General features: G+C 44.5%; 1 protein-coding gene across 1 annotated transcript in view; it reads left to right on the top strand.

Moving 5' to 3' along the window:
• Window positions 1–24429, top strand: part of LOC126484201 (UDP-glucosyltransferase 2-like) — a 107492-nt gene that overhangs the window by 44581 nt on the left and 38482 nt on the right. The window contains exons 2-4 of the mRNA XM_050107613.1: window positions 19179–19598; window positions 19989–20248; window positions 23438–23603. Coding sequence (XP_049963570.1) covers window positions 19179–19598; window positions 19989–20248; window positions 23438–23603 — 846 coding nt within the window. The remainder of the gene's footprint in view (window positions 1–19178; window positions 19599–19988; window positions 20249–23437; window positions 23604–24429) is intronic.

The following is a 24429-nucleotide window of genomic DNA, read 5'->3' as shown; positions in this document are numbered from 1 at the left end:
CTGCACCCCCTCCCAAGGTCGTCCATGACTATCGCCGTGCCAACTGGGCTGCCTACCGGGACTCCATCTCCACCCAGGTCGAAAGCCACCCTCTTACCTATCGCCATCCTGACGACATCATCCGCGCCTCGTCCTTCCTTCAGACGGTAATTACTGACGCCGTGGAGGCCCATGTTCCTACTAAAACCATCCACCCACACCGTCCCACTCTCCCTCCACGGGCTGTCCTCCTCCTACGTGAATCCCGCCGCCTCTATCGCTCCTTCCTCCGCACTCGTGACAGGGATACACTCCAACGCCACCGGCAAATACAGCGACACGTACGGAACCTTATTACAGCAACGAAACGCCGGGACTGGCGCCAGACCTGCACACGACTCAATGCCACCCTCCCTATCAACTCCTCCAAGTACTGGTCTGCCTTCCATCGTCTTACTGGTTCCCTTTCCGCTCCCCACTACCCCCTTCTCCATAACGATCGCCCCCTTCCAGACAACCTCAGTAAGGCCAACCACTTCGCTTCCCACCTTTCCGAGGTCTTCTCCATCCCCGATGATCCCCACTTTGATTATTCTCTTTTCCCCACCGTCATGGAACGTGCTGATACCTCAGTCGCTCCACTTGCTCCTAGTCTCCAGTACTTGGGGCAGTTGCCCCCCTCGGACATCAACACTCCCATCACAGCACAAGACATTAAACTTCTCCTCCAGTCCAAACGCAACACGGCCCCTGGTCACGACTGTGTCACCTACCGTCACCTTCGAGAAAGCCCCTATTCCTTCCAAACTGTCCTCGCCCATCTCTATAATGTCATCCTCTCTACTGGCTTCTACCCTGACCTGTGGAAGACCTCCCGCGTCCTCCTCTTCCTCAAACCCAACAAACCCCCTTCTGCCGCCTCTTCCTATCGTCCCATCTGCCTCACCTCCGTCTTCAGTAAGGTCCTTGAATCCATCCTCTCCCACCGTATCCATCGGCACCTTGCTCAACACCACCTCCTCCCCCTTACCCAGTGTGGCTTCCGACCCTCCTTCTCTGCTGATGACCAACTCCTCAACCTTGTTCACCTTCTGTCCCTCCAGCTCAACTCCCGTCGCTCCGCCATTTTTGTTTCCCTTGACCTCCAAAATGCCTATGACCGTGTATGGCATCCCGGTCTCCTCTTTAAACTCCAAACCTACGCCCTGCCTATCAATTTTGTCCGTCTGGTCGCTTCCTTCCTCTCGCACCGTCCTTCCTATGTCGCCCTCCACAACACCAACTCCCGTATCTTTTATCCCACGGCTGGCGTCCCCCAGGGTTCTGTCCTCTCCCCTCTCCTTTATCTCTTGTATACAGCTGATATGCCCAAGCCACCCCCACCAGTTCACCTTCTCCAATATGCTGATGACACCGCCTTCCTGGCTCTCTATCCTACCCTTCAAAGGTCTCAACGTACCCTCCAAACCCACCTTAACCAGTTCACCACTTGGTGTAACCAGTGGCTCCTCCGTCTCAACCCCTCCAAAACCCAGGCAATCATCATAGGCCGTACCACTCGCTCCTTTCGCCTCCAAGATTTCTACCTCACCCTTTATGGTCGTCCTATCCAACTCACCCCCACCCTGAAATACCTTGGCCTCACCCTTGACCGACACCTCACCTGGACCCCTCATCTCCTGACCATCCAGCAGAAAGCCCATTCCCGCCTCCGCCTGCTGAAACTCCTGTCCGGCCGGACATGGGGATTGCATCCTTCTACCATCCTCCACACCTACAAATCCCTCATCCGTCCTATCCTCTGTTATGCCAGCGTCGCCTGGATCTCCGCCCCCACCCGCTTTTACAAGGCTCTCCAAATCCTTGAACGCCATGCGCTCCGCCTTGCCTTCCGTATCCGCCTTCCTTCCCCCACACGGCTCCTGTATGAACTGATCCCCTTCCCCCACCTCCTCTTGTTCCTCCAACATCTCCGCATCCTTTACATTGTTCGCAGGGTTGATCCCCCCCACCCTCTGGTTTCCTCCTTCCTCTCCACCCCCCGCCCGTTGCCGCGCCTCTATCGCTGTATCCCTCCCTCTCTCCACCTCCACACCCTCCATCTCCTTCATCAGGGCAATTTCCAACGCCTCCCCCTCCCGGATGACGAACTTCGCCGTGACATATACCCTTCCTTCCAACTATAACCCGGCCTTGTTCCCCCCCCCCCCCTCCCCAGGGCCCCCTTCTCCTCTTTCCTCCTTCTCCCAGAGCGGATTTTCCTCCATCCCCCCCTCCCCTGAGACCCTGCACCCCATACTTGCCTCTCTCCTTCCCACATCCCTCCCTACCTGGCCCTCTTCCGAGCGCCCCCCATTTCCCCTCCCCCATCTCTTCCCCTCCCTCCCTTCTTCAGGTCTCCCTCATCTCCTTGAACCTGGCAGATCCTCTGTATTGATCAACATCAGTGTGCCACGTCAGTGTTGTGTTTCGTGCTTTTCTCGTGTGCGTCAAGAGGTGTGATTTTAATTGTGTGCTGCCTTGAGGTTCGCCGTCAGTGCTACGCTGTGTGCTATGCCAGCCGTCAACACCTTTATGCTCCAGTCATACTGTGCCTTGTGTTTCTTTTAATCGTCGCAGTGTGTGGCCTTTTGTGTGTGCTACTTTTAAACAGTTTTTTATCTCCATTTTACAGTCACCCCGTTTTTTGTATATTGCCTTCCATGATGTTCTCCCTTTTTATATCTATGTTCGCCTTCTTCTCTCCTTTGCTGTTTTTAAATGTCTTCTATTGTTTTGTTCTATGTCTTTCGGCTGAAGAGCAGCGCATATGCTGCTGCCAGCCCGCCCCGATAGGGGAATTGAAATACAATAAAGAAAAAAAAAAAAAAAAAAAAAAAAAACTCCGATAAGTTAGTCTGCATTTGTCTGCATCAGTCTGTACGAGTTCTATATTTGTCTATACCAGTCTATAGTGAAGTTTCAGTCTGCGCCTAATAAGATTACCATGTGTCTGTAAATAGTCATGAAGATAAATGTATAGAGACTTTTCAGGTAACAGAGATATATCTGAGAATAAGATTAACGTATCAATACCAAAGGAACTTCAGATTGTCAGTCGTAAATAGCATCGAGAATCAAGTTAAGTAAGGTTTATGCTGGTTATTATTTTAATAAATGTGTGTGAAAATTAATCAAGTTCTGTTTAAAGTTGGTCACCGTCAGTCTGCTACTCTATGCGTGCAAGTGGCATTTCTATCGTCTGACCTAACGGCAGAAGATAAACATGCAACGATAAGACCACGAGACATATTGCTGACACTCGCCTACTTCGTTAGAGCGACAAGTCAAATAATCTGATGGTGTGTGTACTGAAGGTCTTACAGTACGCACACCACACTACCACTGACAGCTGCGCGGTGCAACTGCGCTGCAGAGTCAAACGTTCATCCATCGGCCGCCAAAGTTTACAGTTTTGCATCTTACGTCAATGCCTGTATGTAAATCAATTTGCGACCATTCTGCATAACTGAAGTTCAGTCTTTAATAAGACTGTTTTGTTAACAATTATGACAGGAAAAATATTAGGTGCTAATAACTCACCACGTACAATAAATCAGGAGGGCGACAGAAAATGGGTATCTAGGAGGTGCAGAGATCAACTTTCTGTGAGATGTCTGTATTACACTTCACAAAAAGGACGTTTTCAAGGTTCAAGAAATGTTCAAAGCAATCTGTTAACCTACTCCATGAACAACGGATAAGAAATGGGGCGCCATAGTGATAACAAAGCTTCTCACCATCAAGTTCGAAGGCGAACTTCTTGGGAGTTACAAACCGTGTGGGACGTTCAGCTAGGCATCCACTATTAAGGAATACGTGTAGGAAAGTATTGGTGTAACGGGGTGGGATGTGATGGCGTACAACCGAATGCGAAACAGTCTGTCGCGGAGCTATCTTGAAAATGACTATCCTTTAAGGCGTAGCTGTATGTAGTGCAATAATATATATTATACGCACGGTGAAAGCGAACATCTAAAGGCTGAATTTCGCACGGTGAAAGCGAACATCCAAAGGCTGAATTTCAGGAGGGATAGCTGTCCTAAAGGAGTATGATTTTCATACGCAGGCCAGGAATCAAGCAAAAGTAAGTTATTTTGATCAGCCATTGGCCAAAAGCAGGGCTTATACCATAGTTGTAGTTATCTTACGCTCATTTTCCCACTCTCGCTTGCTGTGACGTAAATATTCCCTATTCCCCTTTCAGGATTACGCACACGAAAAAGAATCGTAGTGGGTTGAGTACCTCCAATTTCTATCGGCACAATAACTAACTTACCAGCCAGTTTACCATCCAGATTATCAATCGGCATAATTCTATACGAATGCGTTAAGGCACTGATGTTAGTTGATCTTGAAGGATCTCTCTTGGTACCTCTAATTTCCAGAGTTCCTTTCATTTGCATTTCCTCATGAAATCCCGATTGGTCGGCATTGTAAACAAATTCCTTACCGAAGGATAGGACAAATTTGTTTATCTGAACTACAAATTTTCGGACCGATTCCGCAGTTTGCTGTGCATCGTCGAGTTGACGCTATGTTTTTAGGAGAAAACTGCTTACGGCAGTCGAGGTATTTTGCAGTTCTGTTTCAACTGAGGTACAACAAATGCTTAAGATTAAAAAAAAAAAAAAAAGAAAGTCTCACTATATAGTAAGATGAGCAGCGCTCTTGTATCATACTGGTGGTATTAGCTCGAGCAAACTGTTCACCAAACAACCCTTTACGTCTACGTGAATGTGACATGGTTCTCACTGTCAGTACATGCTGGTGATGTTAAGCATAATCTCTAAAGACGAACCCAAAGAGAAATCTTGAATCACACGATATGAGCCGACAGAGTGAAAAAAGAGAAAAGCCTGAAATGAAACGATTTTATTTTTCAGCCTAAAGCGTCTGTTATGTTACATTTGAACAAACTTGTACTACGCGAAAATTTAGGATACAACCTACAAATTTCTTTCCGTCGAAGCAGTCGGTTGCATACCGATCGAGTGCTTCTTTGTGATCCAAATCGTCTCGTAATCATCCCATGGGAACAGTCACATAGTGCTCACACATCTATGTCTGCTCGGGTACCATTACACCTGTTACACCTGTCACTCACAAGAGTTGCTCTACACCTACACACCATAGGACACATTGCGATGTATAGCGGAGGGTACTTCTGGTACAACAGTCATTTTACCCATACCTGTTCCATCTGCGAATGGCGGGTGGGAGGAACGCCTATCCTGGGCACATATAGAGTGAGTCACTTACTATTGCCACCAAGAATAACTCCGAAAGTATGACAGGAGCTGAAACGCTTGTGTGAAAAAAGTGGCATCGGACAACGGGGGCCATAATATGACGTTGGTGTTTTGTTGCTAGGTGGGGTCGTGTCAGAGATATGACGGTCAACTTAGTTTTCTTAAATCGGCTGCTATACTTTGGTACTTATTTTCGGACAGCGGCTATCGCTTATTTTCTGACATCGGCTATCGAGACGAATCCAATGATGTAACAGTAAGGTCTCTGAAGGTCAACGAACATCACAAACGTGGCATGAACGCCTGTTTACGGAACGTGTTCGACGAGTTGACCATTGGTACCAATGTAGTGCTGCAATTTTCTTATCATGGATGAGCGGTATTCCTTATCACATCGGCACTTGTCGGAGTACATGCTCTGACAGTTCTCTCTTGCATATTTTCTGGTGTAGTTGGAACGTCTTTATAAACAATATCTTTTACGAATCCTCACAACAAAAAATTCAGAGGCGTCAAGTCTGGCGAACGAGGCGGCCACGACTCATCTCCCCCGCGTCCGGTCCAACGATTTGGGAATTGTCTCTGCAACGCATTTCTAGCCAGCAGCGTAAAATGTGCCGGCCATCCATCGTGTTGATAGCACATTCTGTTCCTTGTTCGTAAAGGTTTCTCTACTAATAGCAGACCTAATGTTTCTTGCAGGAATACGGTGTTCTTCCTACCATTAAGATCTCCTTGGATGAAATAAGAGCCTATAATTCTGTCCTCCAGAATCCCACACCATACATTCACCGACCACGGTTTTTGGTGTGCAGCTTGCCGCAACCATCATGGATTTTCAGTTGACGAATAATGCATGTTATGAAAATTAACATTTCCATGGTCCGTGAATGTAGCCTCCTCAGTAAATAAAATCAAATTAATAAATGTGTCATCCCTATGAATCTGCAGTTTAGCCTATCGGCATAATTCAGCGCGACGCGTATAACCCGTGCCAGTTAATTCTTGGTGGAGACTGATATGGTAAGGATGGTATTACGGCGATGCAGATCACGAACAACACTACTTTGACTCATGCCAGATTCCCTTGCGATTTGACGCGAACTAACACTAACACAAGGATCTCAAACCACAGTGGCAAGAGTAGCAACTTCCGTTTCCTCATTAGTAGCTTTCCTTTGCCGAATATGTTTCTGATGCGTTAAAGATCCAGTTGTTCTCAATTTATCATACACATATTTAAATGTACGACGTGTAGGGTGAGTACATTGAGGATATCTTTCAGCGTATAAGCCTCTAGGTCTCACTTAATTTCGCTGGCATTCTAAGTAACTGACAAGCATATCGACTTGTTCTTCGAAGGAATACATCATCCACATTCGCTTGATTCGACGATACTAGTCTTACGTTCGTATTAGTATTGTATTGCGAAACTGTGGAATAGTGTTTACATGTCAATGGGATGTTAGATGGATACGCCGTATTCGGCGAATATTTACAACCGGCATGTTATAACAGAGAGAATTGTGAGAGCACATGCTTCGATAAGCGCAGAAGTCATAAGGAATACCACTCAACCCATGATAAGAATATTTTAGCGCTGCATTGATACCAATGGTATTCACTTCGAACACCTTCTGTAAATGGACGTTCATGCCATCTTTGTGACGTTCGTTGACCTTCAAAGACCTTACTGTTACACATCGTTGGATTCGTCCTGATAGCTGCTATGAGAAAAGAAGTACCAAAATATAGCATCCGATTTAAAAAAATAAAGTTGACCTTCATATCTCTGACGGGACCCACGTAGCAATAAAAAATCGAAGTTATATTATGGCCCCGTTGTCCCATGCAATATTTGTCCCACAAACGTTTCAGCTACTATCATACTTTCGGAGTTATTCTAGGTGGCAATAGTCAGTGACTCACCCAGTATATATATATATATATATGGTGCCACATATCTGTAGACCTGCTGAATCCATGGTAAGCAGGTGTCTTTCAGAGGTAAATCAACACGCTAGTAACCAGGAGGTCAAGACGTTTAGGGGATTTGCTAAACAGTGAGACTAGGCGCTCGCAGGCTCGACCGAACAACCGCTGTCGCGTAACTACAATATGGTACAAACACGGCGACGGGAAAATCGCAATTCCTCTCAGCACCTCCGTGGATTTCATCGAGATAGCTTGTTTGGTGGTGCTTCTACTACGAAGAAGAGCGAGAAAGCTGCTCAGATATCGTTACTAGGTGCGCTATGTAGACATACTGCAAGAGAAAGCTTACAATGAAACAGTTTGTTCTTAACCATAGACTTTCTCGTGCTCGTAGAACGGTCGAATGTTCTTTTGGGATTTTGGCTAAAAAACGGAGACTGCTTCATCAGCCTATCGATGTGGACGTCGGTTTCTCGGACTTAATAATAAAAGCCTGTTATATTCTACATAATATAGAAAGAAGAAATGATGGCGTATGAATTGAGGACGAGCCATGTGAATGCCTTCTGCAGCGCTGTGAGCCTATAGGAACAGTTGCTAATGCGCTCGATATGCAGATAAGGGATTATTTTGCAAATGACCATGTGACTCCATAAAGACCAGTACCTGGGCAATATTAGAAAATATAAATAGCGGTAACGGCAACGGCTACATGAATGAATAAAATTTGTGCTCTATGAATGTCATCTGTGCCGCAACTCTCGTTATGAGTCTGTTGCTGGCGCACAGAACATGTCCGTCTGCAGCACAGTACGAGAGAGACTGAGAAACAGCGTCTGAACGTCGCTGGTATACGTGGGCCAGTGTCAGTGGGTGTTATTCATTCAACATCTGCTACCGTCGCGACGCAAGTCAACTAGGGCCTGTTGCGTCTTTTAATTCGCCGCCACCGTTTGAACGTAGATGCGCATGATCGTGTTACAGCCTCCAAGTTTCATTGTTGCGAAAAACAAGTAGCACGACCGAAAATTGCGAATGAGCGCCTAGCCTTGAGGGCCCGCCGAAAGCGCCGTACGAAATGCGGTGCGAAGCTGACTGGACTTAGGGTGACACGCTGGTTCCATCAGGGGAGGAGTTCGACACATGAACCAGCAAGAATTTCACAAAAAAATCGTATTTTGTTTATTTGTGAATTCAGACTGTTGTATTTCGTGATCTATCAAATATTCTTGGGCTTCTTACCGTTTGAGTTTAAAATCACTCCTGTGGTCGTTCTTCTACCTTCTGGAGATCAAATTTAAATTAGATTTCATCGTACTGTCTGGTTCTCGCTGCCTGCAGCTTTTTTCTCCACTGATAGCCTTAAGGAAAATTTGCAATCTTCGCTATCATCTCCGAGTAGAAAAAATTTCGAGATTACTGTCCGCTGGAAACCCACAAGTGAAGCATCAACAAAACCCGTAACAGAAGTCAATATCACAAAGACTGCCTCTTGTCTATATGACTTTGAAACCAAGCAAACATCTGATTTCTCTCTCTATCCATTGATCTATTGTTGTTTAACCATCACTTTATGCATTTAAATGTAGCCACAACGGTCAGTTATAAGAGCGGTACACATTTTGTTCTGAAAAAAAAAAGCTGATCCATTACATTCCACTCTTTCCATTGCAGTATTTGTATGTGTGTGTGTGTGTGTGTGTGTGTCTGTGTGTGTGTGTGAGGGGGAAGGGACTGGGTGAGTGTTTCGGCTTCGTGGGAACTCAACGGTGAGTTTATCAGCGCCCCTTGTTCATGTCTTTGTTGTTATACCTCCCAAGAAGGAATGAAAGGTGTGGTTTTCTCTGCACTGCAGTAATTTAATACCATATCAATATACTTACTGTAGTGAGTGTAGTTCAATAGATGTAAAATGCCTGTTCAGATGTATGGGAGGGCCTGATGCCCCTATTCTGTCCAGGATAAATAAATAAATATATAGTATCTAAGCTCAGATGAAGCTGCAAAAACCAATAATTTGCAGAATCTGTTTCTATGTTACGAAGAAGTTGAGTTATTCATTTAACGAGTCATCGTACACATTATTATGAAGCTTGGCTAAGAGTGTCTATGAACTATTAACTCATCTTCTATAAAATTATGTATAGCCTACCGGCTATAGGACGCGTATGGATTCATTGCAGGTGGTAAGGACAGGGAGTGCTCTGAAGTAATTTTGACTACGTTTTGCGATGACTTGAGCAACTAGCTCGGTAGCCCATACACAATGGGAATATTACAGAGGTTGTAGCTCCAAACTGGCCTGACCTTACCGAGTACGCCAGTATACAGACAGGGATTAGTGATCACGATGCCACACAGTCGATGGTTACTGAAGTTAATAAATCCGTTAACAAGACTAGGTGAGTATTTTTGCTACAAAGACCAGATAATGAGTTATTAGCATCCCTCTTAGGAGACTGATCGACATCATTTAGTTCCGTTACGGTGGACGTAGAGGAATTACGGGAAAACTTTAAACGGACTGTAGATGGCATCCTGGGGAAGTATGTGCCGAGTAAAACGATCAAGGGCGGGAAAAAACCGGCGTAGTTTAATAAAAAATTCGGAAACTGCTGAGGAAGCAGAAGCTGCTGCATTCTCGGATCAAGAAAGAACGCGCAAATGACGACAGACAATTGTTAAAAAGATTGATGCGCGAAGCATGTAGCTACCACCGTCACATCTTAGCAAAAGATCTTGGCGAGAACCCGGAAAAATTCTGGTCCTGTTTAAAGTCAAAGTATTCTGTCCAGGCCCTCATTCAGAACTCTCATGTGGCAATAGAGTATAGCAAATGGAAAGCCGAAGTTTTAAATACCGCATTTAAGAAATCGTTCATGCAGAAGGATCGTACAAACGTAAGACGTTCGACCTTCGTACAGAGGTATGGAGGACGTACTAATAGGCATCCAAGGCGCAGAGAAGCAACTGAAAGAGCTGAAAACAAATAAGTCCCCATATTCGGATGGAATCCCAATTCGGTTTGACACAGAGTACCCTATGGCATTGGCTTCGTACTTAGTTTTCATTTATCGTCAGTCTCTCCCAGCACATACTCCCAAGTGATTGGAAAGGGCGCTGTGGCTCCTGTACAAACGAAGGGCAAAAGAACGGACCCGCAGAATTAAAGACTAAATATATCTAACATTGGTTTGCTGCAGATTTCTTGAACATATTTTCAGTTCCAATGCAGTAAACTTCTTTGAAACGGAAGAGCTTCTCACCATAAATCAGCTTGGATTTAGAAAGCACCGCCCGTGTGAAACGCAACATGCCCCACACGATATGCTGAGAACCATGGATGAAGGGCAACAGGGAGATTCCATTTTCCCATATTTTCGCAAAGCGTTAGACACTGTGCTCCGCTACAGACTATTAACGAAAGTACGAACGTACGGAACTGGTTGCCAGATACGTGGGTGGCTGGGGAACACTTCCTGGGTAGTAGAACCCAATGCATTGCCCTCGACAGTGAGTGTTAATCAGAGAAGAGTGTATTGTCAGGAGGGCCTCAGCTAAGAATGGTAGAATCGCAGTTCTTTTTTTTTTTTTTAATTTATAAATGATCTGCCGAACAGGGTGGGTACCAAACTGCAGCTGTTTGCTGATAACACTCTGGTATACAGGAAGATGTTGGTAATGATTAGGAGGATACGAGATGACTTAGACTGACTTTCTAATTGGTGTGATGGACGGTAACCTGCTCCCACCAGGTCGGATTAAAGGAAGACATCGAAGCAGTTCAGAGGCGGGCCGCTAGATTTGTTACTGGAGGGTTCGACAAAAACGCGAGTATAACGATGTTTCGGGAACTCGAACGGGAATCCTTCACCTTACGACGACATTCTTTACGCGCAATACTGAGAAGATTTAGAGAATAAGCATCTGAAGCTGACTGCAGAACTATTCTCCTGCGGCTAATGTACAGTTTGCTTAAGGACCACGAAAATAAGAAAATTACGGCTCCTACGGAGGCACGAGGACAGTTATTTTTCCCTCGCTCTATTTGCGAGCGGAACAGGAAAGAAAATGACAAGTAGAGGTACAAGGTACCCCTCGCCACACATCGTACGTTGGCATGCGGAGTATATACGCAGATGCAATCATCCTTGCGCTATTTATATTACTGTAAAGCACACATTTATTCAAGATGAATACGAAATCTTGCCACAGGGCTGTAATAGTAGTTAAGGGAAACTGGTTCAGTGATTTGGTGTTATAGAACTTTGTTACAAGTTCCGCAATATGTACGGCAATGAATTGTGCACATTCATTGTCCCAACAGAATTTTTATGTATTACCTGGTAGAAATTGTAAAGAAAGACATTAGAAATTGTTGACTTATATACGCAGATAGTGGTGTTTGATGATTATTTGTCTGTAGATTTAATTTGTGTTAGTGTATGGTCTACTAGGACTAAAGTGGTATATAACTCCGACTTGTGTTACTACAGTTCCAAGGACTTGGGTCGATTCTAGCACATCAGATTCAAATTTCGTATTACACGACCATGAACAGCACTAATTTCTGCCATCAATACTTTGCCGTCGCTCCTCAACGGCTTATATAATTTGTAAGTGAGGATAGGTATTATTTTTTCTTTTGTTGGATAAATGAGCAGTATGTAACTTTGGAGGAGCAATAAAGCTGTTCTAATACGCGTCGTGCCTAACGTTCTGTTCTGCTGTTATTTCCCTCTTCTTTCACACACACCAATATTATATCATTCTACGTGCGTTTATAGGACAGTCAACAGCAATGTGCAGACGCTCATTGCATATAGTTAGTGATACAGTAGAAGATCCATATAATTTATGGTAGGCGCTGCCCAGCTGCCCAATTGAAAAAAATAAAGAGCTAGCAAATTCAACGTTACCACCGCTTTCATAATCAGCCAGCGCACCCATACTCAAGTACGTAAACACGCTGTTAACTTTACTGCCTCATTCGAGTGTATGTTTTTCCAAGAACTAATCACTCAGAGAAAACAAAAATAAAAATGTCTGCGTGAATCTTCTTGTCTCGCGGTCGGCAGTAATTTATAGTGAACTGCCTATTCATATTCATACAGCGGTTTACATATACATGAGTACTCGTTTCTCGTGAATAATACATAACAGATATAGCGTGATTCCTACGGCAATCAATAAAAATTTTCATGCTGATCCAAATACATTGTTTCCGAGACTGTCACACCGTGCGGAATATAGCCGCGAGGTCGAACAGCGGGCAGTAGAAACCGGAGCTACTTTCGAGTGCGGCTTGGTCGCGTGGCTTGCTTGCGTAGTTACTTATACAATGGAATACGCGCTTCGTTATTTGCTACACTAGTATTTCTCAGTAGAAGCTTTTCTTAATTAATTTACATGTTATGAATCATCAGTCTTTCTTTCACTGGTGCCATGTACCGCGCTAACGCAGGGTCGGCATTGTTAGGAACGGATTTGGCAAGGTTAGTGGAAAGGGGTGGCCGGATGCCCTTCCTGCCGCCACCCCGTACCCCCCGGGACGGAATTAGTGTACCCCCAACTGTCTGCGTCTAGTGGAATTAATGGAATATTGCCAGCGTGTTCAGATGTCTGTGAGTCGTGTAACTGAGGCGGAACATAGGGACCAGCCCGGTATTCACCTAGCGGGATGTGGAAAACCGCCTAAAAACCACATCCAGGCTGGCCGGCACACCGACCGGTAATTTGCCGGGCGGATTCGATCCGGGGCCGGTGCGCCTGCCCTAGTCCAGGAAGCAGCGCATTAGCACTCTCGGCTACCCTGGCGGCACATGTTACGAATTATCTGTATTCAGGGCATTTCATTATCGTATGATAACCCACAGTCAGCAGGTTCTTTGGGGCAAAGAAATATTGACGTGTATATAAGGTGTCACGAAAGAATTACCGAAGTCTATTCACTTGAAATCTGATGCTCAACAATAAATTAGAAAGTGCAGCAAATACGAGTACATCTATACCTACATCCTCAGCAATTCTCAGCAAGCCACCTGACGTGTGGTGGAGGATATTTCTGGTACCACTAACTGATTCAGGAATAGCGCTTAAGAAGACTGATTGTCGGTAAGCGTCTATATTACCTCCAATTTCTCGAATTTTCTCGTCGTGGTCATTTCGCGAGATGCATGTGGGAGGGAGTAATAGGTGTCCGACTCTTCCACGAAAGTGCTCTCTCGAAATTTCGGCAGTAAATCTCTCCGTGATGCACAACGCCCCTCTTACAGCGTCTGCCACAGGAGGTTGGGGCATCTCCGTAACGCTCTCGCGCCAACCAAACGATCCCTTGGCGAAAAACACCGCTCTTCTTGGGATCTTCTCTACCTCTTCTCTCAGACTTACCCGGTAACGGTCCAAGATTGACGAACAGCACTCAAGAATCGGTCGAACAAGCGCCTTGTAAGCCACTTCTTCAGTGGACGAATTAAATTTCCGTACGATTCTTGCTTTGAATGCCAGTCAGGCATCGTCACTTACTGGTATTTGCTTTATGTGGCCATTCCACTTAATGTCCCTCAGGATAGATACGCCTACATATTTTACGGTGGTTACTGTTTCCAGCAGTTTGTCATGAATATGTTAGTTGTACAGTAGTGAATTTTCTGTTCCTAATTTTGGGTAACATGCTACATTTATTAACGTTCAACATATATTGCCAGATCCTGCGCCATTCAACAATCCTCTGTAGGTCCATCTGCAAATCGGTACTTTCTTCTGGCGTTGCTACCGTATTACTGACAACGACATCCGCGAAGAGACGTAAAGGGCTTATCGACGAATTCTGTGTTTTTTAAAACAGGAACCCCCATTTTATCACATATTCGTGTAATACGTAAAGAAATAGGAATGTTTCAGTTGGACCACTTTTTTCGCCTTGTGATAGATGGCGCTGTAATAGTCACAAACATATGGCCCACAATTTTAGACGAACAGTTGGTAACAGTTAGCTTAATAAATTAAAATACAGAACGTAGGTACGTTTGAACATTCGGTTGTTCCAATGTGATACATGCACCTTTGTGAACTTATCATTTCTGAGAACGCATGCTGTTACAGCGTGATTACCTGTAAATACCACATTAATGCAATAAATGTTCAAAATGATGTCCGTCAACCTCAATGCATTTGGCAATACGTGTAAAGACATTCCTCTCAACAGCTAATAGTTTGCCTTCCGTAATGTTCGCACATTCTTTGTCAATGAGCTGACGCATTTTGTCAGGCGTTGTCGGTGGATCACGATAGCAAATATCCTTCAACTTTCCCCACAGAAAGAAATCCGGGGACGTCAGATCCGGTGAACGTGGGGGCCATGGTATTGTGCTTCGACGACCAATTCACCTGTCATGAAATATGCTATTCAGTACCGCTTCAACCACACGCGACCTATGTACCAGACATCCCCCATGTTGGAAGTTCATCGCCATTCTGTCATGCAGTGAAACATCTTGCAGTTATATCGGTAGAACATTACGTAGGAAATCAGCATACATTGCACCATTTAGATTGCCATCGATAGAATGGGGGCCAATTATCCTTCCATAATGCCGCACCATACATTAACCTGCCAAGGTCGCTAATGTTCCACTTGTCGCAGCCATCGTAGATTTTCCGTTGCCCAGTAGTGCATATTATGCCGGTTTACGTTACCGCTGTTGGTGAATGACGCTTCGTCGCTAAATAGAACGCGTGCAAAAAAGTCTGTCATCGTCCCGTAATTTCTCTTGTGCCTAGTGGCAGAACTGTACACGACGTTCAAAGTCGTCGCCATGCAATTCCTGGGGCATAGAAATATGGTACGGGTGGAATCGATGTTGATGTAGCATTCTCATCACCGACGTTTTTGAGATTCCCGATTCTCGCGCAATTTGTCTGCTACTGATGTGCGGATTAGCCGTGACAGCAGCTAAAACACCTACTTGGGCATCATCATTTGTTGCAGGTCGTGGTTTACGTTTCACATGGGGCTGAACACTTCCTGTTTTCTTAAATAACGTAACTATCCGGTGAAAGGTCCAGACACTTGGATGATGTCGTCCAGGATACCGAGCAGCATACATAGCACACGCCGGTTCCGCGTTTTGATCCCAATAGCCATACATCAACACGATATCGACCTTCTCCGCAATTGGTAAACGGTCCATTTTAACACGGCGGAATGTTACCTGACACCACGTACTTATAAGTTTGTGACTATTACAGCGCCATCTGTCACAAAGCGAAAAAAGTGGTCCAACTAAAACATTCGTATTTCTTTACGTACTACACGAATATGTGATAAAAAACGGTGATTCCTATTTTAAAAAACGCGGTTGATATCCGTTTGACCTATGGCAGTGGCATCTAGCGTGGCAACCATAGCGCCTTCTGGTTTCCCCCTTCAAGCTAGACGAGTTTCGTTCTTTGTAGTTTTTTCGTTTAACGCTTACTTTGTGACATATTTGGCCCGGTCACTATCAATGGACCATCCTGTACACATTGTAAACAGTATCGGTCCTATCATACTTCCTTAGGATACTCTCGAAGTTACCTTTACATCTGTCGATTTCGTTCCATTAAGAACGACGTGTTTGGTTCTCTCTGGAAGAATGTTCCGATACTCGGTATGCTCGTATTTTTCGTTTCACTTATCGGCAGTGCGAGACAGTGCCAAATGCCTTCCTAATGTCGAGGAATATGGCATCAACTTGAGCGCCGATGAATATAGCCGTGTGGGATTCGTGGAGGGAAAGAGCGAGGTGAGTTTCGCAGTATCCCATGTTGATTTTTGTAGAGGAAGTTTTCGTTGCCCAAAAACTCCATAATATATGATCATAAGACATGTTCCATAGTTCTACAACAGATCCCTCCTGCGACCCTTTTGATCCAGTCGCTAGGTACCCCTTGTTGTTGCAGTCACCTGCAATAATCTGCTGTTAGAAGGGAAACAAGTTCTTTCATATAATATCTATAGAACCTTACAGGTACCTCATCTGGTCCTGATGCTTTTCCACTCCAAAGCGATTGCAATTGTTTTTCTTTACCGCGATCACTTATCTCAATATCTGCAATTTAGTAATACTGGTATACATGCAAATGTCCGACGTGTTACTCGACAACACAGCATTACGTAGAATAAGTTTTTGTCAAAAGTGAAACAGTGGTTCGCATTCTAGCAGTGCTTAGGGGACAATACTCTTGGAAGCGAAGCGAATTTACGCGATGTGGCTGGAAGCGGTACGCAAAAAGCAATTAGTTTTCTCGTTCATATAGCGTAGGCTCTTCTCCTGGTAGACTGTACCATTCAAGGTTTTATATATTTTAGACTCGGAATGTGAGCGACCCATTAAACGATGTACAGGATATGCATTAAACATTACTTCACCATATGTCAGGTGAGGTGCATGTCTGTTGATTCCTAGTTCCTCCTCTCCATCCTTCCCTAGGGAAGAACGTTCTACTGTGTACCGTTTAGAAAAGTTCTGCTATCGCTGTGCCGTGAAGGGAGAAAAAGCAAATGCAGGTCCGATGAAGAGCGCATGACGTGGAAGGAACGATACAAAACGGAAGTCCTCTTGCAGAAGATACAGGCTATAGGTACTATGTGAAGTGGCGACCATAAGTAAATGGTACAATTCATAGTAATTGAAACTCCCATATTCCACACAAGCTTCATTCAGATCTTTCAGCATGTTATTCACTGTCCGCTCACTTTCTGCCACTAATACCATGTCTTAGAATGTATATTTGCTGATGACACGGTATTAGTGGCAGAAAGTGAGCGGACAGTGAATAACATGCTGAAAGATCCGAATGAAGCTTGTGTGGAATATGGGATGCAAATAAACACAGCAAAAACAAAGAGTATGGTCATCGGTGCAAGACGCAGACTGTCCAATATTAAAATAAGACAATCTACCATTAGCATTTAAATATCTTGGAAGCACACTAACTGAAGACTTGAGATGTCACCAGGAGGTGAAAACTCGATTTGCCATAGCGAAGGAGGCATTCAACAGAAAGAGGAGACTCTTATGTGGCAAATTAGATAAAGGTCTAAGGAAAAGGCTTGGCAAATGTTTTGTCTGGAGTGTGCCACTATATGGGGCAGAAACATGGACGCTGAGACGAGAGGATGAATAAAGGTTAGAAGCATTTGAGAGGTAGATGTGGAGGAGAATGGAGATAATAAGCTGGATGGAAAGAGTGAGTATTAAAATAGTATTGGAAAGGGTTGGTGAGAGAAGGTGTCTGCTGAAGGTTGTAAGAGAAAGGAAAAAGAACTGGTTGGGACACTCATTGAGAAGGGAGTGCTTGCTAGCAAATGCTTTTGAAGGATTGGTCTGCGGGAGAAGTCTGAGGGGAAGAAGGAGATACAAGATGATAGACGACATCAAGGGAAGAGGAAATTATGCAGACCTGAAGAGGATGCAGAAGACCGGACAGCCTGGAGAACCACCATGCGAAAACCTGCCTTTTGGCAGAACACTGACGATGATGAAATTTATGCAATGTAACCCGGCCCAGACGTTTTCCAAAGGAGTTCAACATGCCTACGAAAACAAGGACAGCGACATCGCGTGCACCGAATTCTTTTTAAACTACTACCACTCAAATCGTGAACAGTCTAGTCATCTGTTGTCCGACTCTTACAGTGTTATGCTGTAAGAGAACAAACACGTATGTGTAATCTGCTATGAGGCTAAAATATAGTTTGCCAATTTGTGAGGGTTTTCTTTCCATGTCGTGCAAAGATTCCAGAACGAGAATAACATCATCTGCACCAAAAGAGCGAGAGGTATGTTTCACCAGATATGCATCAGATGCTCCTCACTCCCTGTCAGCAACTTGTACCGACGCGAAACAATTTACTGCCTTTATAACAGTTTGACGAAGAGAACCTGGGGCAATTAACGATATCAATCGATTGGAGAATAGCGCAGTTCATTCACGTTTCGAAGAAGGTTCATAGGACGGATGCAGACGATTAGAGGCCAGGCCATTATCACTATCAACATCTATTGCAGAATAGTGGAATATATGTTTTACACTCATGCATTATGACGTTTTTGGAGAACGAAAATCTCTTCAATAAAACCAGAATTGGTTGCTCAAACAGAGATGTTTCGAAACCAACCAAACTTGCTGTGTTGATCCGAGAGATCCAGAACGCCTTAGACAATGGCGTGCAGATTGATTCTGTATTATTTGATTCTAGGGCGGCATTCGATGTAGTTCTGAACGGCGCTTAATGAACAAAAGACGATCTTATCGAGTCTGCATTAATTACTTACTAGAAGACATAACTGAACATGTTCTTCTCAATGGGACGAGTTTGACGGACGGCAAGATAATTTTGGAAGTACGTTAAAGGAAGGTTATAGGGGTGTTATTGTTTACAAACGATCGTTTGCGGACGATACTGTATAGCAAGGTTTGAACGGCAGAGGTCTGCAGGAAAACCCGGAAAGGATCAATTATTGGTGCAGGGATCCCTGCTAAATGTTGCTGATAGCTCATAAGTAATAGTACTGTTCGGTTGTACCATTGTTGATAAATCCGTAGAAAGAGTAAATACCGTAAAATACCCAAGGATAACATCCAGTAGCTACAAAAAGTAGAATGATTACATAAAACTAAAGGAGATGCCCTGCTGAAATTCATTGGAAGAATCATAAGGAAATGTAATTTGTACACAAGAGACGTGGCTTACAAAACACTGGCTAGACCGATTCTAGAGTATGGTTGATCAGTCTGGGAGCCTTACTAGGCCGGATGAGTAGAAGAGATGGGGAAGAGCCAATGAAGAGCGGCGTGTTTCATCACAGGATGTTCTAGTAAGCGCGAAAGCGTTGCCGAAGCGCTCAACAAACTTCAATGGCAGGCGCTACAAAGAGAGGCGTTGTGCGTCACGGAGATATTGACTTTGCTTCGGCTCTGTTCCAGATGCGGCCCTGGGGCGCGGTGCCGTCGCTGTCGGCGTGGTGCTGGTGCCTGGCTGCGGTGCTGCAGCTGCAGGCGCCGCTGTGCGACGGTCTGCGGGCCCTGGCGCTGTTCCACTACCACGGCTACAGCCACTGGGTGATGTTCCGGTCACTGCTGCTGGAGCTGGCCCGCCGCGGCCACCACGTGACCGTGCTCTCTCACTTCCCCCAGGACAACGCACCGCCTACCTACGAGGACCGCAGCCTCAAGGGCGCCGTGCCTCCCATCGTCAATACCTTCTCTATCGACTTCGCGATGAGCTCCAGCATGATTAAATTCATCTGGTTCGAGATGCAGTCCTTCTGCAGGCCCAACTTCGAGCATCCGGTCACCAAAGAGCTGATCAAAAACAAGGAAAAGTTCGACGTCATCCTTCTCGAGGTAAAGAACATCTTCCGTCCTGGTTCGATGGAGCTCTCCCGTCGGTCTATCCAATGCGAGCTTCTCCATCTCTGTTTAGCTGTTTCAACCTTAACCATTTGAAAATGCTCGCTCTAGTCAAGCGTCTATAATTTTTACCCACGCCGTTCATTATCAGACCAATTATTCCTTGATGCTTCAGGATGTGTCCTATCAACCGATCCCTTCTTTGACTAAATTTTTAGTATAAATTCTTCGCTCTTCTATTCCGTTCAGTACTTCTTCATTACTTATTCCATCTACGAAATTAATATTCAGCATTCTTCTGCAGCACCACGTTTCAAACGCATCTGTCTCATCTGTCTCATGTGTCGCTGGTGTACAAGGCAACATACCTACAAACTGCTGCAGGTGTTCGGGCCGGACTGCTTCGCAGCCTTCCACCACCACCTGGGGGGAGTCCCAGTGGTGGGGATGACGAGCAGTGTGATGCTGCCCTGGGGAAACCCCCGCGTGGGCAACCCCGACAACCCGGCCTACATACCCAACTACTTCATGCCCTTCAGCTCGCGCATGACCTTCTGGGAGCGCCTCGCCAACACGGTGTCCACCCTTGCCACGAGCGTCGGCTTTGACCTCTTGGTTCCAGGACCAGTGGACGAACTGAACAGGTATGAAACGAACGCTTATGGCTCCTCTTGCTGACAATGCTCTCCAAACGTAAAGAATAGAACCACGACTTATTACAAAAGATGCAGCTCCATGCACTGTAAATGTAGTGCAGAAAACTCGCATGATATTGAAAACGATTGAAATTTTTTGAATCGATTTTTTATAGTTATCAATCTGCCAAGTGGATTTGTGGTTTCCTCTTTCTTTCCCTATAGTTTGCTTGCGTTTTCATAGCTGTGTAACGGTTACAAATGACGCCTACCTGCATTGAATATTCTAGTGGATAACTGCCTTTGTTAATATTCTCCTCTAGTGATCCTTCCAGTTAACTATTCCTCCAACCCATAGCAGATGTTGCACTGACCTGCCCCTTCTTCTAGTAGGGCTCTTCCATATTCTTTTCTGACCTATACTGTCTGGTATGTCTTCATTTCGTAATTCAGTTTTCCATTTAATTTTACATTCTTATGTATCACTTCATTTAAAATTCTTTCAGTGGAGGTATTTTACCAAAACCAATGGCCTTCCTGCAGTGTTAATACCGGTTCCCCATCAGGTCGTCGAAGTTAAGCGCTGTTGGGCTTGGCTATCACAAGGACAGGTTACCGTCCGGTCTGCCGAGTGCTGTTTGGAAGCGGGGTGCACTCAGCCCTTGTGAGGCCAGCTGGGGAGCTACTGGACTAAGAAGTAGCGGCTCCGGTCACGGCCGGGAGAGCGGTCTGCGGACCACGTGCCCATCAATATCCGCATCCAGTGGCGCCTAGCAGCCGAGGATGATACGGCGATCGGTCGGTGCCGTTGGTCCTTCCGAGGCCTCTTCGGACGGAATATTTTGTTTATGAAAGCACTGGTCGGCTGTGCCCTTCTATATCTGATATCTTTCTGGAGTCAATTTTTTCACTTCGTCTGCCACGGTTTTGTTTCTACATTGGTGTTATGCAGGACATCATACTCTTCATCACATTGGCTTTTGTTCATCGTTAATCCGTTTACCGTGCTAGGTGTGTTGTCCGCTCCTTTAAACAGCTCCCCTGTGTCTCCTTTACGTTCGGCGCTGAGGAGTCCTGTGTATGCGAACTTTAGCACTGGTTCTGTTCAAAATGCGTGAATTCCTAAGGAACCAAACTGTTAAGGTCGTCGGTCCCTAGACTTGCACCCTACTTCAACTAACTTATGCTACGAGCAACACACACACCCATGGCCGAGGGAGGACTCGAACCTCCGGCAGCAGGGACCGCGCAGTCCGTGACATGACGCCTCAAACCACGCGGCCACTCGGCGCGGCCAGTGGTTCTGTTCCCCTGCCCTTTTACACCTGTTCCGAAATTTTCTTTAACTTAGTTTATCGCATGTTCAGTGTACAAGTTGTTAAGCAGTTGTGATAACCTTCAACCTCGCCTTCCACATCTTTTAAGATGGTCTCGTCTTTCTTGATCTTCAGTTTCTATTATTAACGCACGTGCTCTGTATGTGTATGTATAATTTAGTTTTCAAGAAAATGTTAACCTTTTATTTACCCTACACTGTGAAACACGTTCTCTAGACCAAGAGCGCTGGAAGATATGTAGAATTTTATGGTCTCTCCTCCATCACCAACAGAAATGTCAGAATCGTCTCCCTGATATCCTCCCTGAAACCTAGCTAATCTTAGTCCAAAAAATCTTGTAATTAAAGCGCTATAAATCTAAGTAGTTGAACGCTCATTCTGTTCGTAACTAGCTTACATTATCACTAGTCAAATTTCTGTGAATGAGTGATTGTTTTAATATTGTTATTCAATCTGTTGACCATACAGTCATCTTCTGTACATAGATATACATAAAATACGTACTGAGGATAACAAGATTAATGTTAAGCTACCGAGCAGGTCATGCAGTGATGTTCCTGGTAGTAAAATAACAGTTATAAGTAGCATGTATAATATTAAAAACATTTCAGTCACAATTTTTACAAAAAGTTCTCGTTAATTGTGTTTACCTTATTTGGTAGGTGGAAACGATGCAACTCTCTTTGTTCGACTCTTAATTAACTCTTCTTACTGAACTGTTATTTGACAGCACAGTATTAGTGGACTGCTTTACAATAACCTGAGTATACTTTAATACGAAAATAGCATACTTTACGTGATAGCGTGATCGCAATATAAAGTAGATGCTGACAGGAGACATCTGTCGAGTTTTAACTCTTTCGGGACGTTCCTTGAACCTGAAACGTAAATTACTAAAGTTAATCGAAAACTTTAAATGTTATAACGCGAGCACGAAAGCACATTTCGCCCATTAGCAATCGTTTGTTCTTTTAAAGACTTTATTAACTTTGGGCAAGTTATTCTCTAAGGTTGATATACCTCTACACGGTATTTATTGGTACGTGGCTTCTGCATTATATCTGTTTTCTCCGATACGATAGGGCTCCTGTCCACTGCATCTAGTTGCCGTTACATTCCATCTAAATTTCATACACCGACTGAATTTCTCACACAGAGTCTCTTAACGGACAAAGAAATTCATTTCTGAAACTGCCGAGCAGCACATGGTGGGCTCGTTCACCGTAAACAATGATGCTGGACAAAGTAAATCGACTTTCCATTGGCTGTCCTGCTGATTTAGTAACAGCTACATCAAAATAAAATAGTAATGCAAGTAAATAACTGACTCTCTCAGTTAGCTGCCAAAATGAACGATCCACTCAAAAATCGTCTCAGTAATTCACAACAATACGGAACCGTGCTTCAGACGTTTTTTTTCTATACACATGAAGAAGTATTCGAAGTAAATCTAATACACAGAAGAAAAACCAACCAACCAATTATAAAAGTACTGTGCAGTGCAGACTTAGCAAACTGCTTAAAGTCTGCAGCATTCGATAGTTCTGATAGTTGTATTAATAAATGGTCTACACTGAACTACAACTATTTCCTTCAGTGCTGCGTTGTATTATGCAACTTACACACACTGTATCATTAAAATATAAAACTTGTATAGAACTGCCCTACCTCCTGGACTATCCAAAACTGAAATACACAGGATAAATTTCTTCATTAATTTGATTAGATTCCTTGAAGGTTTGTAGTTCGCATTTTACAACAGGTAGCAAGTTGCACGTTTATGCAGTTAATTTTATATGTTACTTTTGTTACCTGACTAGAACAGATTATCGCTTCACTGTAAAATTCATTTTCATTTCAGGGAGTATTTTGGGAACGACGTACCAAAGACGCTAGACCTGGTGAAGAATCTCAGCCTTTTGCTGGTGAACAGCCACTTTAGCATCAACTTTCCTCGACCGCTGCTGCCGAACGTCGTAGAGGTCGGCGGCATACATGTTCCGACAGCTGCGAAACCACTTCCAAAAGTGAGTCTGTACCTCATAACGAAATTACAACCGAGACCCAGTGACGGCACTTATGACTGAATGGATGTATTACACTCCATATGACAGTGTTATGCTTCTGAATTTGTTGATACTCTACAATGTTTTATATAGAAAAAATTCATACTTAAATTAACATAGAGGTCAATATGTCCTGAGCCTTACTTACTTTGCTTTTTGTCATTATTATTTCTTGTTTCTTCATCCAAGGGGACTTTTATCACTGACTGAACCAATCCACTGAAATGTTCTGAGGTCCACATAAGCACATTATATAAAACAGTCGGTTAGTTAAAGCTAGCCCTAAAGTCACCTTTGACTGTGTCTGCAAAATTATACACTACTGGCCATTAAAATTGATACACCACGAAGATGACGTGCTACAGATGCGAAATTTAACCGACAGGAAGAAGATTCTGTGACATGCAAATGATTAGCTTTTCAGAGCATTCATACAAGGTTAGCGCCGTTGGCGACACCTAAAACATGCTGACATCGGAAAGTTTCCAACTGATTTCTCATACACAAACAGAGTTGACCGGCGTTGCCTGGTGAAACGCTGTTGTGATGCCTCGTGTAAGGAGGAGAAATGCGTACCATCACATTTCCGACTTTGATAAAGGTCGGATTGTAGCCTATCGCGACTTCGGTTTATCGTATCGCGACATTGCTGCTCGCGTTGGTCGAGATCCAATGACTGTTAGCAGAATATGAAATCGGTGGATTCAGGAGGGTAATACGGAACGCCGTGCTGGATCCCAACGGCCTCGTATCACTTCAGTCGAGATGACAGGCATCTTATCCTCAT

Source organism: Schistocerca serialis, chromosome 6 (genome assembly GCF_023864345.2).
Source record: "Schistocerca serialis cubense isolate TAMUIC-IGC-003099 chromosome 6, iqSchSeri2.2, whole genome shotgun sequence".
Classification (NCBI taxonomy): domain Eukaryota; kingdom Metazoa; phylum Arthropoda; class Insecta; order Orthoptera; family Acrididae; genus Schistocerca; species Schistocerca serialis.
This window is presented reverse-complemented; position numbering and strand designations above follow the sequence as displayed.